The 15,655-nt window shown below is 54.4% G+C and overlaps 5 protein-coding genes across 5 annotated transcripts; 1 reads left to right on the top strand and 4 right to left on the bottom strand.

Annotated features, from left to right (window-relative positions):
- Positions 1-627: 627 nt before the first annotated feature.
- Positions 628-2,717, bottom strand: LDX57_000622 (glycoside hydrolase family 154 protein; the record flags this gene model as incomplete). The annotated part of the gene is made up of 3 exons (XM_046082270.1): positions 628-1,781; positions 1,860-2,158; positions 2,236-2,717. The coding sequence occupies 3 exons, from the start codon at positions 2,715-2,717 to the stop codon at positions 628-630; spliced, it is 1,935 nt and encodes a 644-aa protein (XP_045938227.1).
- On the bottom strand, positions 2,423-6,249 carry LDX57_000621 (uncharacterized protein). The gene is made up of 3 exons (XM_046082269.1): positions 4,784-6,249; positions 4,258-4,701; positions 2,423-4,196 (listed from the first exon to the last, which is right to left on the bottom strand). Exons 1-3 carry the CDS (start codon positions 5,859-5,861, stop codon positions 3,085-3,087), a joined length of 2,634 nt encoding a protein of 877 aa, XP_045938226.1. The 5' UTR covers positions 5,862-6,249; the 3' UTR covers positions 2,423-3,084.
- On the bottom strand, positions 6,248-8,365 carry LDX57_000620 (putative lipoate--protein ligase). The gene is made up of 3 exons (XM_046082268.1): positions 7,244-8,365; positions 7,077-7,184; positions 6,248-7,014 (listed from the first exon to the last, which is right to left on the bottom strand). Exons 1-3 carry the CDS (start codon positions 8,219-8,221, stop codon positions 6,769-6,771), a joined length of 1,332 nt encoding a protein of 443 aa, XP_045938225.1. The 5' UTR covers positions 8,222-8,365; the 3' UTR covers positions 6,248-6,768.
- Positions 8,366-8,735: 370 nt separating this feature from the next.
- On the top strand, positions 8,736-10,158 carry ARO2 (bifunctional chorismate synthase/riboflavin reductase [NAD(P)H] ARO2; the record flags this gene model as incomplete). Its single annotated transcript, XM_046082267.1, has 3 exons — positions 8,736-8,770; positions 8,858-9,219; positions 9,314-10,158. 3 exons carry the CDS (start codon positions 8,736-8,738, stop codon positions 10,156-10,158), a joined length of 1,242 nt encoding a protein of 413 aa, XP_045938224.1.
- Positions 10,159-10,702: 544 nt separating this feature from the next.
- LDX57_000618 (uncharacterized protein) lies at positions 10,703-13,612 on the bottom strand (the record flags this gene model as incomplete). Its single annotated transcript, XM_046082266.1, has 1 exon — positions 10,703-13,612. One exon carries the CDS (start codon positions 13,610-13,612, stop codon positions 10,703-10,705), a length of 2,910 nt encoding a protein of 969 aa, XP_045938223.1.
- Between the last annotated feature and the right edge of the window lie 2,043 nt (positions 13,613-15,655).

The raw sequence follows: 15,655 nt of genomic DNA, 5'->3' as shown, positions 1-15,655 counted from the left end.
TATTGCCATCGCTCTCAACCAACGGCTATTGCCTTTCAACAATAGCCGGGACGAGTGATGACGCCTGGCACGGAGAAACAAGGCGAGAAGGAGGTGAAATGAATTCCACGAATCCCTGGACATGGCTGGCAGCGCCCCCCAAGCCATGGCATGGACAGATTCGCGGAGGGGAAAGACAAGGGAGGATCGGATCCCGTCTGGGCAGCGTTGCACTGTGCCTCGTGCAGCGCTGGGATAGAGTTAGCGCGACGAATGGGATGACGAGACGCTAGATGAGCTGGTCAGCAACTAGTGATTGCGGGGAAAAGACCCCGAGAAATGATCTGCGGAGAGAATCAGTCGTATCACGATGGCTGATGGGATCGATGGATGGGAGAGACAAGAAAGGAGAGGGAAGGAGAGATTTGACCCCGACTTGGCAGGTCTGCTGATATCGTCAACCCTAACAATCTCGCCCTCTTGCCATGGCTCAGGAGGAATTCCTCCTTGGTCTCAATTTCCCACAAATTAAATGGCATCATACATTCGATTTCTAGTTCTTCGCTAGAGATACACTATCACTCCCCCACGTTCAGAGCATTGGCAAAAAGCCACCCCCCCCGAGGGCACCAACGACCCATTCCTTCTTTATCCGACTGTCATCTGCTGTGCCAACCACTGGGGAATGACTGGTGGCTTGTCCCATCCTTCTTGCCATCTGTTCGTATTCTTCTCTTTTTCCGGCATGGCGAACACCGCGCTCACGAACCAGCAGTCAGTCCCCGACGGCAAATTGGCTCCCAACGAAGGGAGCAACGTACGACCATGGAGTAGATTTGAGTTGGGATCGGCTAACACGATTCGTCCAGATCTTTCCACATGGGCTTGGAGCTCGACGATTCCAACGGCCCCGGCCGACGAGACTGTGAGGGCGCGTCGCGACTCGTGGAGGGTTCCCTCCTCTGACTGTTCGGTGAATGGTCCCAGGATGCGACCGTTGTCCTTGCGACAACCATAAATTGCGAACGCGCCTTCTGAAGTCATGAGTGCTCTCCCCGTGCGTACGCGATGGGCGCGAATATGCCAGTTCTCACTATCATCAGACGGCGGAATCAGGAACGTCTCGACCTCGACGTCCGGCCAGGGCTTCCACTCCGAGACGAGAATGGGGATGTCGCCTCGCCGTTCAATGCGAGCATTCAGCGCAAGTCGTCGGGTTTGCCAAATATCGCCGCCGTCCTCGGACAGGGCCAACATACTGTCGGGCGCGTGTTGTTCGAGTTGATACCCGCCGGTGGGCACGGAGTATCCGAACGATGCGCTGTAGGCGAATTTGCCGTACTTGGCTTGCGTCGCTTTCAAGGGATAGTGACAGGCCTGTCCCGACGAAAGCAAGAAGGAGTGTCCCCCGCGGTGCACCACAAGGTGCTTGGGATACTCCAGAGCCGCAACGGTCGGAAGGGAGGCACTGGGATACGGTTCTTCCTGGGCAGTCCAAAATGGATGCGATTCGGGGAGGACGAGAGGCACGAAAGACAAACAGCACCAGTATGGCGACCCGGGGGAGTTGTAGTTCTCGGTCAGATACATATTCGCGTAGGAGTAGCCGAGATTGAGTGTTCCATCGCTGTTGAAAATGTCTCGTTGGGTCGCCCACCAGCGAAAGTGTCGCAGCAGCAAACCTTTGACCACGCCCCAGGTCAGCGGAGCAGGGAGCTCGACGTCCGCGAACCCAAGCGCACCCCAGAACCCGGCCATGGCAAAGCGGTATGTCATCGATCGTCCGAAGGGAATGGCACTGCCTGGGGATGAGAATATCGAATCAGTCTTCTGCTTTGTATCACGCACCGAATGCTATTACGAGAGCGGGCAAAACTCACCGTCCGGGTCAAAGTAATGCACGAAATCCTGGGCAAAATTCCTGGCACGCTCCTTGTACCGCTCAGCTCGGGGTTCGTCAAAATCCGCCGCCAATTTGGCATACAGCAGTTGTAAGAACTGGATGGCAAACGAGCCCGAATAGTAGTCCATCTGGTGATGGCTCTTGGGGCCGTCGTTGCTCCAACCTCCTCCGACGTGAAATGTGTCCAAGTGATCCATGTCCGCTTCAATACGCGCAAGAGAGTATGATGCGCCGTTCCTCCGAAGACCCAGGTTGGCGAAGACTCGGAACCAGAGCCTGTCGTTGTGGAAAAAAAAGGTATCGTGAGCCTCAACGCAAGAACAAACGCCCAACAGGCGACGGACGCAACGTACCAGTTTGTATTCGGCATCTCTTTATCATTAATACTAGCCAGCCAATTCGTAACATTCTCCCTCTGCTGATCCGTCAAGGGATCCCAGAACTCATGAGGCGCCACCGCGAGAGTAAATCCAATGGGACACATCTCCACCATGCGCTGGTCGGAATCTTCGATTGTGCCCCAGAACTCGGGGCTCTGTGGATCGGTGCCATTGATGAGACCCTCTCGCCAGCGCGCTGCCTCTGAATATTTGTATCCTCCTCCCAGTAGGGCAGCCAGCCCCCAGAGAGGGCGCGCAAAGCCCTCGATCTGGGCGCCGCCTTCGTCGAATCGAGTGGTTGAAGTCCCGATCTTCACGCGACTGCCTCCGGGGGTGAAGTGGGGGGTCAGAGGGTCCAGAAATGCCTGGCAGGCATTCTGGAAGTCACTGCGAGAGCGAAAGGGGGATTGACTGAACGCGTGGGCGCGAGTCTTTCCGTTGGCGTGAACAGACATGGTTTGTGACGTGAACAGCAACCCGATTTCTCAGGAGACCGATCGACAACTGTGTGTATTTATATCAAACCGTCGATCAATCCTGCTCGAGTCTAATCGGGTGAGGGGAAATTCAAGATCGGAATGAAGTCCGACATGCTCGGCATCGCATCTCCTCTTATACGCTCTGTGACGATTGGCGGAATGGACAGGAAGCAGTTTTACCGCGAACGGGAAAAAGACCCTGTGGCGACGATGATCTGCCCCTCCAGCCGGCATGCATCAGTAGCCTGGTTATTTATATGTCGAAATTTATCCGAAAGTCTGTTGGACTGTCGTGCTGGCTAAAGCTAGACAGGCTATATACATGTACGGCTCTAGGGAGCGATCAATTGACCTGGAGACATTTAACCCGGTAGCGATGAGTGCCCGACCCGACTTCCACACTCTTCTTCTTCTTCTTCTTGCCATTTGATACCGGGAGCACGACGGTGGCTCGCGTGTTGGGTGGAACTTGTGCCACCAGATGGAAATCGCTTCCGTTGCAGTTTCGCCCCGGACGATCATCCAGCCACCACTTGGTGGAGGCCAGGCCGTACGGCGTCTGCAATCTAGCGGACGCCCTGCGCAGCTCACCACCGGGAACTGGCTCGATGTTGATCTTCTTGTACCCCGGTTCGGCAGGATTGAGACCTCCAATAACCGAATGGATCCAACTGGCAACGGAGCCAACGGCATAATGGTTGAATGAAGTCATCTCGCCGGGATTGACGGTGCCATTAGGCAGCATGCTGTCCCAACGTTCCCAGGTGGTGGTGGCATTCATCACCACCTGGTAGAGCCACGAGGGAGTTTCCTTCTGCAGCAACATCTGGTAGAAAGTATCCGACGCACCGTATTTCGACAATGCATGTCCGAGTAGGTGCGTTCCGGCAAACCCAGTTCCGACCTTATAGTCGTTCTTCTGAATGATTTTCACCAAGCGCTCAAGGGCAGATTCATAATGCTCGGGGCTAGAGAAGAGTTCATAGAAAAGGGGTAAGGCGAGACCGGTCTGCGTTTCGTTCTCCATGACTCCACTCGAGGAAATCCACGCCTTCTGGAATTCCTTGGTGAGTTTAGTATGCTGCTCGGAGTAAGTCGAGGCATTGCCGGCAAATGAAAGAACGGAGGAGATGTTGGCAAGCAGTTCTGTGCTATGCAGCAAGTATGCGTCGGAAACTAGGAACTTGTCTGTGGTGGCTTCTCCGGGACTGTCAGCGGGCGCTTTGGGATCGAGCCAGTCCGCATACTGGAAGGTTGAGCGGTTCCAAAGTCCAACGCCATTTCGGGAGATGCCTTTGTCGACCCAGTCTTTGGCTGCCTGGTATTGCTCGCCGAGCATGACTTTATCCCCGAAGGCTTGGAAGAGATCCCAAGGGACAGTAACTATGCTATCGCCCCAGATGGAGGTCGGCGTCGCCTCCCCGAGAATGTTGGGAACGACAAAGGGCACAATGTCTAGGGTGGTCAGCACTCGCGCTCTTATCCACGGTCCACAGGTGATCTTGGTATCACTCACTCGAGTTATTCTTTTGTTCTGAATGGACGTCCTTCAGCCAGCCCCGGAGGAAGCCAGCCGTGTCATACAGGAAGTTCGCAGTACGGGCAAAGGCATGAATGTCACCGGTCCAGCCGAGTCTTTCGTCACGCTGAGGGCAGTCGGTCGGGATACTCAGGAAGTTTCCTCGCATGCCCCAGACGATGTTTTGATGGAGCTTGTTGATGAGTGGATTCGAACACTCGAAGTGTCCGGTTCGCTCCATATCCGTGTGCACGACAATGGCCGTAATGGAGTCTTCATCTATAGGAGTGGTGTCGGTCGGCCAACCGTCCACCTCAACATAACGGAAGCCATGGAAGGTGAACGACGGCTCCCATTCCTGCACTTTTCCCGAGAGAATGAGGTGATCAGTGGCCTTCGCAACTCTCAACGGACGAGTTGCTACTTCTCCGTCTTCCATGACTGCGTATCGAAAGGTTAGTTTTGGCGCCACGGTGGTCGCGTCCTGCCATTGCCTAAGCAAGGCGAATCGAATAGCACGTACCCTCTGTATGGACAAACTTGATTGTTTGCCCGCTCGGTCCTTTGACCCGAACACGTAACCATCCCACCAGATTTTGGCCAAAGTCCAGAACCGTCTTGCCCGAGTCGCTCTTGAAAACATTGATGAGTTTATGCTCGTCAACTCGTCGAACCGGGGGAGCATCTGGCGAGGCCAATTTGCCTTTGTCAAATGAGACCTCGTGGACCCCACGCCAGCCGGTACTATTGAAGCCGGGACTCGACCATCCACTGCGCTCCAATCTCGAATCATATCTTTCACCGTCATAGATCTCAGAAGTGATAATGGGGCCGATTCCTGATTTCCACGTCTGGTCGCTGCGGATATACTCCTTACTGCCATCCGCTTTGGTAACGACTAGCAAGCAGAGCACTCCCAGGGTATCGCCATAGATATTGCGCCGTCCTCCATTAAACCCCAAGCGACCGGCATACCAGCCTTCTCCGACAGTTACTCCGATTGTGTTTGCCCCGTCTCGCAAATGCTCGGTGACGTCATAAGTGTTGTACTCATGGCGACTGGTGTAGGTTTGCCAACCGGGGGCCAGGACGTGGTCTCCCACCCGCTTTCCGTTGATTTGGGCTTCGTACAGGCCTAGAGCCGTGATGTATAGCCGGGCCGAATCAATCGAATCATCCAGCTTGAAATCCTTCCGGAACAAGATCGGCCGGTGGGTTTGGTTGACTTCCGTAGGTCGATCGGACACGATGGCTGCAGCATCCTGCCAGTCTTCGGGACTGAGAAGGCCTGGTTCGACGGTGAAAGAATGAGACCAAGCTGTGTTAACCTGGTCGTCCTGCCCAGAAGATCGCACGCGCACAGTAGCCTCCTCGCCGGATTTCAACGGAGAACTAGGCCAAGGGACCAAGACAGAATCGGAGGAGTCGACATGGAAGGTGTCGGGCTCCTGCCCTCTGCGCTTGATTTCCAGGTCATAGGCACTCTGTTCCCAGTCGGACACGTTCCCTTGGAACCGCCAGGAGATCCGAGGAGTTGTCTCGCCGATTCCAAGGGCGGTACGATGATGCTCAAAGGAAACCTGAGAGATGGATAGAGCCATGATGGAGGATAGTTGGCTCCGCAACCTTCACCAACCGGGCTTCTGCAGAAATTCTGGATTTCAAGAACCCCTTGCGAACGACCCAGCATCCTTCAAATACTCGTCCAGGTCCTCTTCTTTCGACCTCCTCATCAGCTTGCAAAAACGCGCCCCCGCATGTTGCAAATGACTCGTAGAGCCAAATTTTCTTGGCTTCTTCAGTCCAAACCATCCATTTCCTGTGGGAAGTTCGGCCCTCGTTGGAATACAGACCGAACGCTGGCTTGCGCTCTTCCCGCGGCAGATGATCGTAATGTCATTTGGTCCAGTCGCAAGCGTTCTTATGAAACGGGTACCCATTATTTAGGGTCATTTAGGGTCAAACTGTGACGATTCCGTTGCGGAGAACCCCAACTTCTGCATGCACCCCGCAAGCGAACGCTCCTTGCGGGGTTGTTACTTCGGGTAATCCGAGTTGTAGTCTTGACTGTCTTGAACTGTAGATGTGCCCCTATTTTCAAGGCTCCAGCGATTTCCTCGGCGGTTTGATAACCCGAGTCGTACTCGTATTTGGCACCGTATGTTAGCCATGATCGAACCAGGTTGGTAGGTGGTGATACCAACGGTCCTCGTTCATTGATTCGTTCCTGTCTTGACCGGTTCCATTGGGCGCAACCACATGGCTCATCTCTCGTCATTGATTGAAACAGGTTCTCTCGAATGTGTCTTGTCTTGTGTCATATTGGGGAAGTTCCGCAATCATGACGGTGCGGACTGCCGAACACCCACAAGGACATGCGACTCATCACGCAAATTTCTAACATGTACTGCATATCTAGCGCTTGTAGTAACCATAATGTACATCAGGTCTGAGTATATAATACAGTTTCTATCTATCAAATGCCTCCCATCTTTTATAATTGGGGAACTATGAGCAGCCCATCTTGCTGCCGATGAACTCCGAGAGCTCTTTGATGGTGGCTGCGTCCACTTCAGGGCTCAAGCGATCTAGCAAGATCTCATCCCAGTGTGTTTGCTGGATCTCGTGGAGGTTCCGGCCGTTTAAGGCCTCATGCACGCGGTTTGCCTGTTGATCGGCCAGCGTGGGCTCTGACGCGGTCGAAATGCAGCTTTCAATGATAGCGCCGTGTTTCAGGCGAAGGAATGCACGCGTCTGATGTGATGTAATTAGTGAGTCGCCAAGAAACCTCAGAGCGGAACTGTTGGGTGCCTTACCGCAGGCGGCAAAGAGGCCGGCAGAGCTGGCCTCTCCCGAGGATCGTCCTCAATAGGGTAAGTAGAGAAGGTGAATTGGGGCGTTTGTGTGTATTTCCACTCCAACGACTGCTCGGACGTCCAAGGTTAGCTGTGATGCACACGTCCGCATCAACGGGGACACCTACCATGAGCTCGTCAATTCCGGACTTGATCTTGGGTTCCCCGTAACCCTCGGGTTCTCCCACAGCTCCTGCGACCCAGTCCTCTCCCGCGTATAATTCCGGATCGTGGGCGTGGGCCCGCTGCGCACGGCGCACGGCGTCCGGGTTGACCTCGTATAGGGCTGCAAATTCCTCCATGACGCTGGTGATGACGTTTTGGATTGAGAACGGGGTCAACGCGTCGGCAAACATCGAAGAGACATTGGCTACGGGAGACCGCACACTTTCGACACCCTTGGCCTTGATATAATCCCGCGCGCCCGATCGCAAAAAGACGCCCAGCCGGTCGATGTTCGGGGTGTCCAACAGACAGGTCCCATGATGAAGCGCACGTTGTCGCGTCAACTTGAAAGCCGACCCAGAGATCTTCCGAGGCTGGGTTTCACCGGATGACAGGACAATGTCATGGCGGTCGTTGACGCTGGTGTTAATGGCCCCCACGCGATGGAGTGCCCGCACTACCATCTCCGCATGCTTGTTTCGCGTGAACGTCGTCCGCGGCGAAATGACGCTATAGTTCAGATTGCCCTCGTCATGATATACTGCGCCTCCCCCGGATCGCCGTCGCACATACACCACATCGCTGCCGTTGGAGTCGCCGGGTTCGCGCTGCACCCGATCATTGTGCAGGGCATGTAGATTGGTTTCTAGCCATGGATTCTGGTTGCGACCGATGACGACACACGGACGGTTGATGTAGAGAAATAGGATGCTCGACTCCGCGGGCGCATTCTCGAGCAGAAAGTGTTCAATGGAGAGGTTGACGTAGGGATCTGTGGAAAGGGATTGGTAGATTTGGTGCCGGGCGGATTGGCGACTGGCTAGCTGGGCGAAGTGGTCGGAAGGAAAGGAGGAGTTATGTCGGCGGGAGAGACGACCATGCCGGTAGAGAGTGCGAGAGGATGATCGCAGGCATGGAGTGAGAGGAAGGAAGGGGAGCATTGAGAGTGAGGAGGGGAGGTGGAAGAAGGGGAGGGGAGGGGAGGAGAGAAGGAAAGAAAGATTGAGTTATCCAGTAGTCAGTACCTAAGGTCCACTACTGTAGAAGTCACTGATACCACCTGTATCATACCAAACCATACCGGATCTGCAGTCCCTCCCCGTAAGAGATCCGTACAGGACGAGCAACTCCGATCGCCGGGCACTAAGGCCACTTTGAGGATTCCCGGGCTGCGATCGACCTGAAAAAGATGCCGCTTCGGGTTCGCCTGAACATAATTCTGCGGCAGTCACGATTCGTGTGGTTCCACCCAGGAAAAGGTTATTCCCCTGTCGTTCCTCTCTTCTTCTTCCTCTTCTTTCCTTCCTCACCCCCTTGATTCATATTCTCTTCGTGTCCGCTGTCTATTTATCTTCCTCCGCTGTTGGATACCTACAAAGCCCCTCCCTTCCAACTCACTACCCCCGCCCTTTCTCTCCCTTTCTTCCGCGCAAGGGATCATTCGATTGACTCACCATGTCGACGTGGGGTGAACACTTCAGAGTCACCACGTAAGTCTACTTCTAGTCGAGAGGCCGAAATGAGAATCGAAACAGCAATCGCAATGACTGACATGATGGCGTTTCGACCGCGAACAGTTACGGTGAATCCCACTGCCGCTCCGTCGGCTGTATCGTCGATGGCTGCCCCCCTGGCATGGAGCTCACCGAGGACGATGTTCAGCCTCAGATGACTCGGAGACGTCCCGGCCAGAGCGCTCTGACGACGCCCCGGAATGAGAAGGACCGCGTGGAAATCCAGTCGGGTACCGAGTTCGGCGTCACCCTGGGCACCCCGATTGGCATGATGGTTCGCAACGAGGACCAGCGGCCTAAGGACTATGGCGGTAGCACCATGGACTTGTACCCCCGTCCCAGCCATGCCGACTTCACCTACCTCGAGAAATACGGCGTGAAGGCAAGCAGTGGAGGTGGTCGTAGCAGTGCTCGGGAAACCATCGGTGAGAGCGCCCCTCTACCCCGCCTTGCTCGAACTATATGAGGGCACAGACACAAAAGAGAAACAGGCCATGCTGACGAGATCAATTTCCATAGGCCGTGTCGCCGCCGGTGCCATCGCCGAAAAGTACTTGCGTCTTTCCCACGGCGTTGAGATCGTGGCCTTCGTCTCCTCCGTCGGCAATGAGCACCTGTTCCCCCCCACCCCGGAGCACCCCACCGCTTCGACCAACCCCGAATACCTGGACCTCCTCGAAAAGATTGATCGCAACATGGTCGACTCGTTCGTCCCGACCCGTTGCCCCAACGAAGAGGCTGCCGCGCGTATGACCAAGGTGATCGAGCATTTCCGTGACAACCACGACAGTATCGGCGGCACTGTGACCTGCGTCATCCGCAACGTGCCCGTGGGTCTGGGCGAGCCCTGCTTCGACAAGCTCGAGGCGAAGATCGCGCACGCCATGCTCAGCATCCCCGCCACCAAGGGCTTCGAGATCGGCTCCGGCTTCGGTGGCTGCGAGGTGCCCGGCTCCATCCACAACGACCCCTTTGTGGCGGCGAACGTGGAAACCCGCAACGGCAGCAACACCACCAGCGGCCAGCGACTGACCACCAAGACCAACAACTCCGGCGGTATTCAGGGCGGTATCTCCAACGGCGCCTCGATCTACTTCCGTGTCGCCTTCAAGCCCCCTGCCACCATCGGCCAGGCCCAGACCACCGCTACTTACGACCTCGAGCAAGGTACCCTGGAGGCCAAGGGCCGCCACGACCCTTGCGTCGTGCCCCGCGCCGTCCCCATTGTCGAGACCATGTCCGCTCTGGTCATCATGGACGCCTTGATGGCCCAGTATGCCCGCGAGAGCGCCAAGTCTCTCCTGCCGCCGCTTCCCAAGACCATTCCCACCCGTCCCACGACGGCAGCGAATGGCTCCGTGTAGAGAGTCTGTTTCGGACCGTTTGTTATGGCGTTTATGAAAACTTCTGCTTTTTGATCTTGCATTTATGTTCCAATTTCGGGGGTTATAAAATAATTTGTTTTGTCCATCTGACCTTTTCAGAGCATTATAGAATGAATCATATTGAGTATCCAATCTAGATAATACAAGGTTAGTGTTTACCGTCCGGATCTTCTATACCCCGTAGTACCTCTCAAGGTCATTCACAATCTGATTTCATTTCCATCGTAATCACTTTATCGACATGAACGGCAAAGTCCAGGAGAAAAGGAGCTATTTAAACACACAGGGGGGATATCAAATCCCCACATAAACGAATGGAACATACACATACAATCCGATCATCGTGACGAGCGTATGACACGTGAGCAAGAAACAAAAAGAGATCTCAGAACAGGGAAATTCAACCATAAAAGATGACAAACGCTAACTCAGCAAAAATATCAAAATGTGTGAAGGGAAATAAATGGACGAAGCCCCTGTCAACGCCACAATCGTATATCTTCATATACCTTCTCTCTTCGTCTTACGCTTCACTGTTGCTCCGACTGATAGATTTCTCGGAATAGTTATCCATATCTCGTGCAGTGGCATTGACGACTCGCAATCGCTCCTTCGGCACCGTATATGTCATCTGGACGCGTCGCCCTTCTATCGCGCCCTCGACGTCCCAGTCCTCGTCATCGTCATCGTCATCGTTATTGTCGTCTACCCCAATCATGTTATCGAGGAGTCCGTCGAGAGCGAAATCATCGCGGATGGGCGGCTGGAATGTCATCTCTCGCGAAGACCGGTTGCCTGCGCTCCACTCCCTGGCACTGCTCTGCTTACGCCGGAACAGTTCGGCCGACGCACTGACCGAGCGACGGGGCATTTGCGAGGTTGAGGTTGTTAAACTTGAAGCACTGCCTGACTCGAGTGGTTTCTGAGTCGCTCCGAGAACTGTGCCGCGGTGATCGACTCCCGAGGCTAGCGAGGTATCGTTCCAGTCATCACTGGTTGGTGGGCGCTTTCGCGTGACAGAGAGCACGCGTCGGACATTGCCCATCCAGTCTGAGGTTCGGGGTTTGGAGATGGAAAGCGGTCGTGGGAATAGATCAACAGTCGGTGATTGAGGTCCTGCTGCGGCGGCGGCGGCGGCGGCGGCTCCTCCTTCTTGTTGGAGGAGATGCTCGCCTTCGACCTGACGTTGGGAGAGGGTTGTGTGGGCGGTGGAGAAGGAATCGGAGGAATAGCGCTTTTCTTGCGGAAGGGTTGCGCTGTCGGGTCGGTTTTGGTATCCAGAGGAAGAGCTGGGCTTTTCGGGGGATACACGCCCACTGCTCGGTTGACTGGATGGGTTGTTGAAGATCGCGCCGTGGTACTGATGGGCGGATTTGGCGGAGGTCGAGGAATCCGATAGATTCGAGGAAGTGCGGTCGTTCTTGTCCGGAGACGAGGGCTCGTCGCGCTCGAATGCAGCACTGGGAGTCAACGCTGGTACGACGCCGTTGGGATAGAGTTGTTCTTCGCCAACGATGGTGCTTCGGGGAGTGAGGAACGGATCCATCGAGTCTCGCGCTGCTCTCTGCTCGGAGTCTTGGATCTCGTCCTCCTCTCGCTCGTCTATCGGGTGGATATCGGCCGTTCCGTCACTTCGTCGGTACTCGTACGGTGCAGGCGGCCGGTACATTCTTGCATTCAAGCCTGAGCGACAGGTCTTGGTCGGAGATGGGATATCCATGAGCAGTCCCGTTCTTTCGGCGACGGCATCGCCGTTATCCTGCCAGTTCGATGACCGGCTGGTGCTTGGATTGTTGTTCCATGGGTAGTCCCTGTTGGTCTCTCGCGTGGAGGGCCTGCGGATGCTGCTAGCCATGGAAGGATCATCTTGACCCCAGAAGTGTGCGCGTTGCGCCTCTAAGGCCAGCTTCCGGAGACTTTGATCGCGCGCGCGGCGGACTCGTCGCCTCCGCCAATAGAACCAGACCAGTATCGCGGCGCCCGCGAGAGCCGGAATTCCAGCCCCGAGTCCTGCACTAAGTCCGATTGTTCGGGAGGTGGACGAATGGGAATGGGAGTTGGTATTCACACCCGCGTCGCTGGGCTCGTCGGATGGTGGCGGGTCGGAGACAGCGTTTGGGTTTGCATACGACGAGACCCAGTCGCCCGATGTGACGTTATACAGCTGCACTTGGGTGTTCAACTGCGGGCCGGCGGCCGATCTTTTGGACGATGGTGAAATGCGATATCCGCCTGCGATCATCATCACGCCGCCAGGAAGCATCGTCACGCCGTGGCCATAGATGCCGGTTCCTTCCGCCAGTGGGCTGCGTTCCTTGGATGGGGCGGTCCATTTCCAGCCACCTGAGCTTGTATAGTCTTCTCCGATCTCAAGGACGGCCAACTGAGGTTGGGCAGGGACACCGGTATTGCCGACCCAGCCTCCAAAAACAATCACCTTGTTACCATCCGGTGAGAGAACAGCGGTATGTCCGGATCGCGGCTCGATCACCGGGGCCGTGCGAGCTGCAAGGTCGGTTTTGAGCGAGTCAAGCGACGAGTCGATATTGACAATGCTCCAACTGTTCTGCGGAAGCGAGAAGAGAGCCAGCTGCGACATATTGATGAAGGCCTTCTGGGTATGACCTCCAATCAGCAGAAAATCCTGCTGTTTCAACAACCGGCCCGTCGGAGTAGACGCATACGCCGGCAGTAAGGGAGTAATCGTAAACCCGGCTTCTGGGATCGGGGGTGCGCGCTCGCCGGCAGTCGAGATTTGATACGAAGAAGGCTTGTCCGAGTCGGAAGGGTTCAAGACCACCATAGCCCGAGAATAGTTCGCAGCGGCCATCCAAGTTTGCTCCCATTGGACTGGTAATGGACACATTCCACCAAAGGCGTAAATGGCGCTCTCGCTCTCGTTGGAGCTAGAATACGCAAACCCCGCGGACAGATAATTCGGCCCACTCGTCCCAGAGACCGCTGGATCGTTCGTTCCAGCCACCGAGTACCTCTCCCACGTCCCATTTCCAATCGAGCTGCTGCTACTAGGCGTGAATTGCCATACCGTAGAATTTTCCCGCGCGCACTGGCAATCACCGCTATAGACTTTGATAACGCCGTGTTGATCGATTACCGGAACGAATGATGATGTCTGATTTTCGGTTTGGAACGGGACCTCCTTCGAGAGGGTCTCATAGCGTGGTTCTGAACCCTGGACGTTCCTGGACACGTTCAGAGACAGCAGCTCGGTGGTACCTTGGGCGCTACCAGGCCGTAACAGATAGCTGAAAGAGGCGTTGTTCTGCAAGTCGTATAGAAGGTATGACGGGGTGTATGGAATAGCAGCAACGGCAGGGCCAATTAGAAGCACGACGAGTAGAAAGAAGGTCGACGCCAGATTGACGCCGTCAGGTTTGCGCATTCCGTTGATTCGGGGTATTCGATCATCCATGAGAGACGACAGGAGTTTCAACCAAGTTGAGGGGCACTCTGACGTCCTGAGACAGACCACTGCATCTAGAGGGAGCCCGTCGATCTTAGTTTAACTTGAATAAAGGCGTCTCGAGGCTAGTTCGGCCGGCATGGAGAGAGAATCGTGTTGGATGAGGGACCCACGTGCCCGGCGTCTTTTCGACGCGGTGTCAAGTGGGGAGATTTAGATAGAACAGCTTGACCGTGTACGAGGGGAATTCTCTATGAATATGAGAAGGTAGAAGAAGAAAACGAAGCAGCTTGTGGTCGCAAATTGAAAGGAAGTCCTGGAGTAGCAAAGTGGGGAGATGCGCCAGGCGACAGTCAACAAGACCATGTCGAAGCCATGGCCGATCGGGGCCGAAGTGCAAGATCAATCAATCAATCAATGCATCCGACTCGAACAATAAATTAAAGCCATCGTCATGGCCCTTGGTCTGGGCTGTGCGACGTTGGATCGTGATGACATCCGCCATTGGTTTAATGGAGGGGCTGGACGAATTGCGCGTAAACAGACGGCTGGTTGCACCGGCAACGTGCATCGTCTTCGTGCCTCGTCCACGGTACCAAGGAAAAGGGTTGCGTAAGATGGCTTTGGTTCTTCGGGTTGTTGTTTGCACATTCCTCAAAGGTTTTGGAGTCGTAATTTCATCGGCACCTGTCATTCTATCACCACTTTCAAACTTCCTCGGGCATTCTGCAGGCCATGTGGGGAATGTGAGACACGGCATCGTGAAATGCATTCCATGCTTCTTCCCTCTGCCCGAACTAGTCATTGCCTACTAGCATGCTTCGAGATGTTTCACATCGACTTGTCATTTTTGGACTATTGGTTGCTCGGGATCCATCGACTCCATTTTGGGATCGATTTGCCGGGACAGCCCTATATTCTATAGTCGATTCACTACTCCGTACTCCGGAGTATACTCGGAGCTAATGTAAGGGTTTGGGCAGCACCGTCCCGAGTTGATGAAAGCCTAGGTTGAGCCTCATTCACTTCCTGACTCGGTGCGAAGTATTGTTTGCTACCCAAGATTTCCCGAGGGAATCTCGATGGGCACTATGACGCCTCCTTCTTGGGCCTTCTTGGACTTGAGCCGGAATCCAAGCTCGACGATGGGTCCTTTCGAATTCAGGCCTGGCATGAGCCCATTCAAACTAGCAGTCAAACACGTTTGTCGTGTGACCCGGTTTTACAGTGCATCAGAGCATATTTTAAGCTGGTGATCGCAAGGTGAGTCTACCCAGATACGTCATTTCATAGCAGGATTCTGACAGGGTCTAGACCAAATACCAGAGAACCAGTATTGTCAATAGTGAGGCGCGTCTGATTGGGACCGAGGCCCTTACTCAAGAGTCCACATGAAGCGAGAGGCGGTTTGGAAGGAATCTCTGGTTGCAAGATTCGCAAACCTTGAAGAGAGAAGTGCCTAATTGCAGTAAGATTGCTTGATATCGACTTTTTGAACCGAGATAAGGCTTTTCAACAATCCAGGAATCACTCCTCCCCGAAGCGAAACCCCAGGCGAGTACGGTCACGATATTAGGCGATACCGTGCAGGTATACAACATCTTTTGGCTAGGTAACCTTTGCTACCCTTATGCTGCGAGAGCTCAGGTACAGCCCGCCTATTAGTTAGGGAGGTTCGTCATAGTTGGGAAGCCTTACGAGGAAAGCTTTCATGAGCATCACCTATTATGGAAATGGCACGGCCCACTGTGCCTATCTGAAACTTGAAAAGGAACTATTCCATACAAGCGAGCAAAGGACGGCGTTCGTTTTACGATAGTAAGATTGAGCGCATCATGGTGATTTTGGATATGGTACCCCTTGCGATTGAAAAACAGGATGCTGGAACTATGCTGTAAAGAGAACGTCTTGAGGTGACAATTGTGGGGTTAATAGGAATGGCCTTGTTTGACTCGACTACCGAGTCAAATGTTTATCTTTCCGGTTCGAACAGGAAAGAGAATGAGGTGAACGAAAAATTTGGAGAATTCTTGTGATAAGGCCATCAGCGCC

This window comes from Aspergillus melleus (assembly GCF_016097325.1).
Source record: "Aspergillus melleus strain CBS 546.65 chromosome Unknown contig1, whole genome shotgun sequence".
NCBI lineage: Eukaryota > Fungi > Ascomycota > Eurotiomycetes > Eurotiales > Aspergillaceae > Aspergillus > Aspergillus melleus.
Note: the sequence above shows the minus strand (reverse complement) of the source record. Positions and strands in the feature narration are given on the sequence as shown.